Source organism: Amblyraja radiata, chromosome 3 (assembly GCF_010909765.2).
Source record: "Amblyraja radiata isolate CabotCenter1 chromosome 3, sAmbRad1.1.pri, whole genome shotgun sequence".
Classification (NCBI taxonomy): domain Eukaryota; kingdom Metazoa; phylum Chordata; class Chondrichthyes; order Rajiformes; family Rajidae; genus Amblyraja; species Amblyraja radiata.
In genome coordinates, this window is record NC_045958.1 from 56,973,696 (window position 1) to 56,982,259 (window position 8,564).

Genomic DNA, 8,564 nt, shown 5'->3' on the forward strand with positions numbered 1-8,564 from the left:
TTGTTGGGTTGTGGAAGCAGACTTTGTCATGGCATTCAGATGGGAACTGAATAAACACATGAAAGTAAAATAAATCCAGCATTCCCTCTGGGAACAAACACACTGAAAGGGGTGAACCAGATTGTTCTTGCGTGGAGCTGACTTGGGTTCATTGAGCTAAACTTGCTCACAACCTTTTCATGGTAATGTAAATTAAAATCAAAATGTGCCCAAAGACATTTCAAGGCTTGTTCCTTCTCGCAAGGAGCTATATTAAATTTGAACTGATGGGGCAAAGGCACCACCTACAGTTGCTGACTTTAGACTTTAGAAACAGGCCCTTCGGCCCACCGAGTCCACGCCGACCATCATCACCCCCGTATACTAACACTATCCTACATACACTAGGGACATTTTCTTTACTGCAGCCAATTAGCATACAAACCTGCAAATTGTTGGTGTGGGAGGAAACCAGAGCACCCGGGGGAAACCCACGCGGTTACTGTGCGAAACTCCGTGCATACAACACCCTTAGTCAGAATCGAACCCGAGTCTCTGGCGCTGTAGAGCAGCGACTCTGTCGCAGCGCCACTGTGCCACTCCCAGTAGATGAAGTAATGTTAGGAGAATGCTCTCTTCTAAGTTTACATATATATTTATATGTTTATTGTTTCTCAGATCAAAATAATTGTAACTGTGCGCAAATGAGCATTCAGCTCATTTCACTAGATTTTCCTCAAAATTATCTTAAGTATCGAGAACATGCTTGTACATAGGGTGCTTGTCGTGTCATAAGTGATAGGAGTAGAATTAGGCCATTCGGCTCATCAAGTCTACTCCGCCATTCAATCATGGATGGTCTATCTCTCCCTCCTAATCCCATTCTCCAGCCTTCTCCCCATAACCTCTGACACCAGTATTAATCAAGAATGTATCTATCTCTGCCGTGAAAATATCCACGGTTGCAGACTTGAGGATATGGTGGACTACTTAGCGAGTGTAGCAATATCAGAGCTGAAGACCTCCAGGTGAGTCCGTCAGTTGTAAATAACAGTGTTTGAGTATCAAAAAAAAGTGTTCTCCCTTGTCCAATGTCGTCAAGCAACAGATCATCTTCCATGATCATATTGATGTTTGTGCATCCATTTTACCTACATCACAGCAGTGACTGCATCTCAGATATATTTAACTGCATTGAACTCGTTTTGGGGAGGTTCTTCCGACATTTAGGGTAGGCTCTATTTTTACCTACTGATAACTGCGGTATTTTGGTTCTATGGAATGGAATGTAGCCTAACTGGACTTAAATACTATGAAGCAAAAATAATTAGTTAGTATGTCTCAATCAATTTTACAGCTAATTTTCCTATCCCCTTTTCAGCCAAAGGGACACCCAGACCATTATATATATGTATGTGTTTATTTATTGTGAGGAAATTATTGATTCTGAAAACAAAAACAAAATACAAACGCGCTTCCACCACATCGTGATGATGAACATTCAACACCAAGCTGCTGGTATGTTTTAGTGAATTTATTTTGTTTCTTGTTTACAACCTTTCTTATCAATGACACCGAACTTGGAAAATTATTATGCAAAGTTATACGACAGCTGACCGATTGGCGGCAACCGGGCTTCAGAATGAAAACATTGCCTCCCCGTACGTGGCTCGCCTTTTAAGACCAGGTTTTGCTCATGACTTAACTGAACCTGCGGACGGAGAGCCAGCGAAGCAAAACATTGGTAGCTTAGAGTACAGCTGGTCACGGTTAACCATTTTCAATGAGCCGCACTTCCCTGAACAAAAAAAAACATTACATTGTAGCAACGCCACTTATGTGCGGTATAAAACAGGGCGGATGTTCACGGACAGAAATGTATTTAAAATAAGTAAAGACGCTCAGTTTTTGTCCAAATACAAGTTTTGTCTTCGTAGTCAGAAGCACAGCATCGCCTCATTCGACTACAGGAGTTTGAAGTTGTAGTGGAAAAACATAGGGTACCCATTTCCAAATTATCCTTGGCGCCGATATTTCGAAATAAGGCACTTCAACGCACACATCTTAAATATGTGGATCCGAGTCCATAAAAAACATTGTTTATTTCTGCCTAAGACATTTCCTCGTCAACGAAAATCTTTCTGGAGTGCCTTTCAACAGATAATGGAGCAATGCATCGATGCGCCAGGATCTCCGGTAAGAGGAGTGGTCGCACAGTGAGTCCGGCTACAGCGTGAGTCCCACAAACGTGTCTCAAAATGTTAAAGTAAAACTGAACTGCGCTCCACGTGGCAATATGGGGAATGTCCTCCCATTTCATCATTAAGGAATGTACTGTTCAAGGTCTCCAGTTCTACATATTCTGGCGTATGTATGTAATTAATATGTTTAACATAGATTGTACACCGTGCGAAAACTCATGCAGTAACCAATGGACGACCCCTGGTGTCTGCTCTCTCAATCGATTGTATCTAGGTCTTCCCGATTCTTCGTTACAAAATTGGAAGCATCCGCTGTGCGTCTCTCTGACAAACAGGCGTGAAATTATAAACTCCGTGATTTCCGTTAAAATGCATATCTCGCTGGTGGTAATGAGGAGAAGGGGGAGGGGGGGGGGGGGCGTTGACAAATGGCCCTGGATAGGAATAATTACAGTTTCAAGTACTGCCGTAATCTTGACCTCAATCTAACTCGTCTCACGTTGCGTTGAGGTCAATCGACGAGAAGAAACATCGATTCCGTGCATTTATTATCCTCAACAACATTTCTGTAATCTAATGCACGATTTATTTTTCCATTCTATTCAGCACAGTAATTAAAAGTATAAAAATAATAATGTTAATATCTAGTGAAGCCTTTGTGCAATTTGGAGCAAGACAGATTAGATCGAATCGGCTTTACCATTGGGTTTTATTTCATTCAAGCGTTCTGTATACTCAATGTTTATTGCTCAATTGCCTCGGCATCAGTTTATCTCACGAGCATCGGAGTCACTGCTTTTCGGGATTAATTCTGGAGTACAATCCACTCGAGCAAAGCGAGTCTTTGTTTTGAAAATAGGGAATATCCCTCACGATGCCCGGGAAGGAATAGTCCATCGGTGGACGGAATGGTAACGTTGGCATCAGAGCAGAAGTGACATAAGGTGACATGAACGTTGGCAGCCCTCGGCTAGGGCTCGAGTATGCCAAGCGCAGTGGGTTGATGCCAAGTCTAGGATTCAACCCGTACAGATTAGCGGGCCCTCCGAAAACGGCGCCGGATTGTAGCGGAGAGAAAGCAGACTTGGTGCCAATGGAGCCGCCAGAGAGTCCGGCTAAGGTAATGTGGGAGGATCGCGGAATCTCCTCGGAATCGGATATGGTGCAGTCCACATCTTTGATCTGGCCACCAGGTTCCTTCCCGTTCAATACCTGTTCAATGGCTTGGACAACGTCTCCCTTGCAGTTTGCCAGAATGCACTCTAATTTATCGTGCTTGTAGTTGGGGAAAACTTTTGTGAGGATGTCAATGGGCGCCCTGTGCTTGGAGGAAGAGCCGGGTAGGTTGACCATAACCTTGGCCAACCCTTTGGGGGGTTTGTCGCATTCGTTCCCGGACTCGGCATCCGAGGGAGTCGCCGAGCGAGGGCTGTCCGCACTTTCCGACGGCGGATCTGGGGAAGAGGAAAGTTGGCCCGAATCGTTGTCCAAGGTTTCGGGTTTTCCTGCTTTAACCTTCAGATTGGTGTCCAACCCATCAGTTTCGGAGGTGTTAGAGTGTGAAGGTTGGAGAACCGAGCGGCTCACCAGACTGTTGTAGAACAGCTCATATCTGGACAGCTTTTCTCCTGCAAGGAAACACATTGAAATGAAGCACAGGAACCAACGGAGGCAGAATTATGCCCATGTTAATTGGAAACTAAAAGCATGAGTGCATAAAACAGTTTAATGACTAGGCATATCATTTTACTTTTAATAAAGAATTGCAAATTTGATTTTAAATATAGTAATCGTTAACGGCGAATGAAATAATGGCTCGTATCTATCGGACACGTTAACAAACGGAAAGCTATTATGAGAAATGTGTTTTTTTTTAAGGAGGTGGTGCCCTTTATTTTACAATACATGTATGTTGCACAATTTTACTGTTCGGGAATGCCAGAGATCAGATATTCTGGTCAATGGATTTGCATGAATTAAAAGTTCCCTTGAAGACGGCTTGGTTTCAGCTCCAAATGGCATCAATTTTAACGGCGATTGGCAAACACATTTTCAAACCTCCATATTCGATCATATATTCGATTTAAATTTACGTGAATGAATGCTTTGAATTAATTTTGCTTAACAAATATTTGCGATCAACATTAAATGCCATTCCGTCTGCGATTTCTCCCTCCTGCGCCTACTCCAGAAAAACAGTTAAAAAAACACAGTATTTCACCATTAAAAAGTAAACAAACTTAATTTCGCATTCTTAAATCGTTTGGGGTGCCCTATAAAACGGGATTACGTGTTCTCCCAATGCTATTTTAACGCTGCTGGTGAGCCAAAAAGTATTAGAGGGATTGAGCAAACGATTACTGATTCATTTTCTTAAACCACTAGTGTGTGTTTGCAAAATGCATTCGGTTTACTTTGATATACATGTGCATTAACCTCGTGGATAGCATGCACGAAATATGATCTAATGGGCTGTCATTTTTTTAAACAATAGCCTGTCTCTTCAACTGGCAGAATAAAGGGAACTGGCTATGGTTGCACTGTTTAATGGAAAACATATTTCCGGTTTGGAATCTCTTCAGAGTAACTGAATGCACAACACGGCTGTCATTTTAATTCAACAATACCTGTTGACAATACCGCTGGTGAACTATATGTTCGTTTACCCCATGGCTTCTTCACAGTTTTAGCTTCTAATGGTATTTGAAGAACTTCAAATGTAGACTTTCGTGTTTGTTTATATGAAAATATAGAGGCTATTAATGGTTAATAATGATTTTAAGATGAAATGTTATTATCTTCGCCTATTTCCTTCGCTCCATAGATGCTGCCTCACCCCCTGAATTTCTCCAGCATTTTCGTCTACCGATTTTCCAACATCTGCAGTTCATTCTTAAACATTTTGTCTACCGCCTACTGTTTTTTGTCTACTGTCATTTTCGCCTCCTTACTTCATACACGAGGTGGCGATTGTGCAAAGTACGTCTTGGCTCACCACTCACGTGTGAGCACAAATACATCGAATATATTTTTATTTTCATGCATATATATTCAAACTAGTTTCACACTGCTCCTAACAAAATCTATTTTTTTAAATGCTCGATTTTATACCTTAATTGGGGTTATTATGTTTATTATTCTAGTCTATTGTGCATTATCCATGTATTAAAACATTTTGTGTTATATTTTTAACTGTTCTTCAAATCTGGACGGATCCAATGTCAGGAAATCGTACCAATTAAAGTAGTATCCGTTTACCATCAGTTTGGGGCAGCAAGCCTCTGATTATAATTTTTTTTTAAAGAACCACATACCAGTGAATCAATTTGATATAAAGGGGACTTTGCCGAACACAAACGTTTCAATAAAAACATTAACCAAAATTATAACGGGTTATATATCAATTTATGACGATCGTATCTACATTTAATCTAAATTCACCAGTTATGATGTTAGTTTGACGTTGTATTAACAAGTTTATGCATTTACTGAATACGGACAATTATTTAAATTCACTTTTTTTTGCCAACCATCTTCCCACCCTGGCAGAAGTTGCGACTCAGTGTAAATTAAACCAATGCCAGGCTTTTTGTTATTACCAGATGGCATAAATAGAACCAGAGTCAAAGTAACTGCTCCGGGCTGCAAAAAATACATTTCCCTGTATTTTATTCGTTTCTCTGTTTGAATGTTGGATCATGAATAGCACAAAGTTTGAAGCTTTCCGATATCTACATCGACTTAACCTTCATTATAGTTATGTAAAAATGTGGACCATCTCTGCTCAGACGAATTAGCTTTACTGAACTGCCTCTCGTTGAAAAATGGCCTAGCAAAATCCACTGTAAATTAAAGTCAAATCCGAGCCATTTTAACCGATACATTCCACCCCGCCTCTTATACCATATTCCTTGGCTGGGAGATTAGAAAAATAATTGCGCATTTATAACGTTTCTGTAAGAAATTCACAAATTCATTATCACACTGATTGGGATGTTCAGATAATGCCTGTATAACGGTTGGGACGAATTTAAATCTGTGATAGATTATAGCTGTGACTCGAACATTCAGATTACGAATAGAACGCTTGCATGAAAAATATTCAGGTTAGACAATGCTGCTTTGCAGCTGACCATTTGATTTACATGTGAATTCCTCGCCTCGCTGTGCCCTTTCATCCCAGGACTGTATTAGCGCACAATCTAAATGGATGTGCGTTCTCTGGATAATAATTACCTGTTGCAAAGAACATTTTAGTTTATATTAGAGATTTAGTTTATATTAGAGAAACAGGCTTTCGGCCCTCTGTGTCCACACCGTCCATCGATCACTCGTTCAGGCCGACAAACCTGGAGCAGCCAGAGGAAACTCGCGCGGTCACGGGGAGAACACGCAAACTCCGGCTGAGTCTCTATGCCATGCTCTCTGATAACTATCTGATAAATGAGTTCAAATCAATGAACTATGGCTGACAACTTGAGCAATTAAATAGCAGCTTTCCCACAGCCTGCGTTGACCGGTGTCAATATTGCGGATAACCATGCTGACCTACCTTCTTTCTGCTTATGGTAGTCAGCTCCAAAGATCTCGTAAGGCGTCGAGCCGGCTCTGGATACGGGGATGATGCCGTTGGCGACTGCTGCAGCCGCTGCCATGGCCAGCCCGGCTTCGGCAGCCCCTCCGCTGGCGTACATGTACTGCAGCTCCCTGGCCTCGTTCTCTTCTTGCGCCTGCTGCCGCCGAAGCGCCACCTGCGCGGCCATGACCCGCTGCCTCTCGGCGATCAGCATGCACTTGGCACACATGCAGTCCCTCCAGCGGCAGAAGCGCTTGTGGCCTTTCAGCGCCGACACCACGCCGTGGTTGCGACAGCGGGCGCACTTCGGGGTCCGGGGGTAACGCTCGGCCGCGGCGGCAGCTGCAGCGGCGGCGGCTCGAAGGAGCAACGCCGGCGGTCGCAGCAGGGAGCCACCGCCCATTGAAATGGGCAAGGTGGCAGGATTAGGCGTAAGGCAGGATTCCACTAGCGGGGCGGGAGGCAGCGCCGATCGACCATCCATTGTCAGTCTGGTCTGTGCAAACCAAAGCCCCCTCACGCTTAGAACATCGGCCACGTTACTAAAGACTCGTTTGTATTAACAAAGACTTGCTTTTGCAGGTGACTCTGCCAACGCAAAAACAAACATGATTCAAAACCAAAAGATGAACTGAAATCGCCGCACCAAGTTTTTTGCAAACTATATACTGCACCCGACTAAAATGTTAACCAACAGTCTGGAATTGTTGTCCTAAATCTAACCATAAACTTTCATAAAACGAAGTAAAAATTGTATCTTGGGATAATGCAAACTTCACTGTAAGAACAATCAGCCCCAGTTTTGCCAAACTACAAACAAAACAAAACTATTGCAAACGAGAGGGAAACAAACCAGCGCTGCTCTGCGCCTGGTTATCTGCAATTCATTGGGATGTGAATGCGAATCGCGGCTGCTCTTGAACTCTTCCACTCTCTGCTTCAAGTGCAATGTTGATGAGGCACATGCTAATCGATAAATAGTTGACACCGGACGAGCCCGGATTCCGCCCGCATACTTCAAGGTGCCTGTCACTCACCCAGTGTATGGGCAGGATCACGTCGGCGCACGCCTTCACCTATTGGCTTGGATTCGTCACCAATTGCAGAGCCCGCTGTCTGCTTTCACCTATTGGCCGGAGATCTCCCTCCTCCCAGCTGCATCACGCTAAATTGGTGGTGGCCGGACTTTAGTAGCAAGAACCATGTAAAATATTCCGAACGGTAGTGAAGGTAGACACAAAATGCTGGAGTAACTCAGCGGGACAGGCAGCATCTCTGGATAGAAGGAATGGGTGGCATTTTGGGTCCAGACCCGAAGAGTCTGAAGAAGGGGCTCGACACGAAACGTCACCTATTCCTTCTATCCAGAGATGCTGCCTGTACCGCTGAGTTACTCCAGCATTTTGGTGTCTATCTTCGGTGTCAACCAGCTTCTGCAGTTCCTTCCTACACGTAACGGTAATGAATTGGTTTGTCTGAAATTCAGTAAATGCTGGTAACCCACGGAAAACCAAACACAAAGTTAGACTTTCAGGTGCACGACTTTGTATAAAAGACTGCCAAGTGCAGTAGGACGTGGGTTCTATTTTTAATCTCATTTGTTTCCGACGCAGAACCAGATATATTTATTCTGGACGAAATGTTATATGCCTTACAAGTTTCTTCACATAATGTGAGGTCCGTTCAATTTAATGTAGACGCGGTCTATATTTGTGCAACATTGACTGAAATCAAGTTGCAACAAGAGGAAGAGCTAAACACTCGACTTTTCAGGTGAAAATACTAATTAGAACGGGTAAAGCGGGGAA

At 43.2% G+C, this 8,564-nt stretch overlaps 1 protein-coding gene across 1 annotated transcript; it reads right to left on the reverse strand.

The window, feature by feature from the left end:
* Positions 1-2,948: 2,948 nt before the first annotated feature.
* dmrta1 (DMRT like family A1) lies at positions 2,949-7,720 on the reverse strand. Its single transcript, XM_033017828.1, has 2 exons — positions 6,733-7,720; positions 2,949-3,808 (listed from the first exon to the last, which is right to left on the reverse strand). The coding sequence occupies exons 1-2, from the start codon at positions 7,238-7,240 to the stop codon at positions 2,970-2,972; spliced, it is 1,347 nt and encodes a 448-aa protein (XP_032873719.1). The 5' UTR covers positions 7,241-7,720; the 3' UTR covers positions 2,949-2,969.
* Positions 7,721-8,564: the final 844 nt, after the last annotated feature.

Bases quoted from the DNA above. Each gene is read 5' to 3' on its own strand.
- dmrta1 (XM_033017828.1), bottom strand. From the start codon at position 7,240: ATGGATGGTCGATCGGCGCTGCCTCCCGCCCCGCTAGTGGAATCCTGC. The intron at 3,809-6,732 runs GTAGGTCAGCAT...GTTTCCTTGCAG, and splicing joins CTACCATAAGCAGAAAGAAG to GAGAAAAGCTGTCCAGATAT.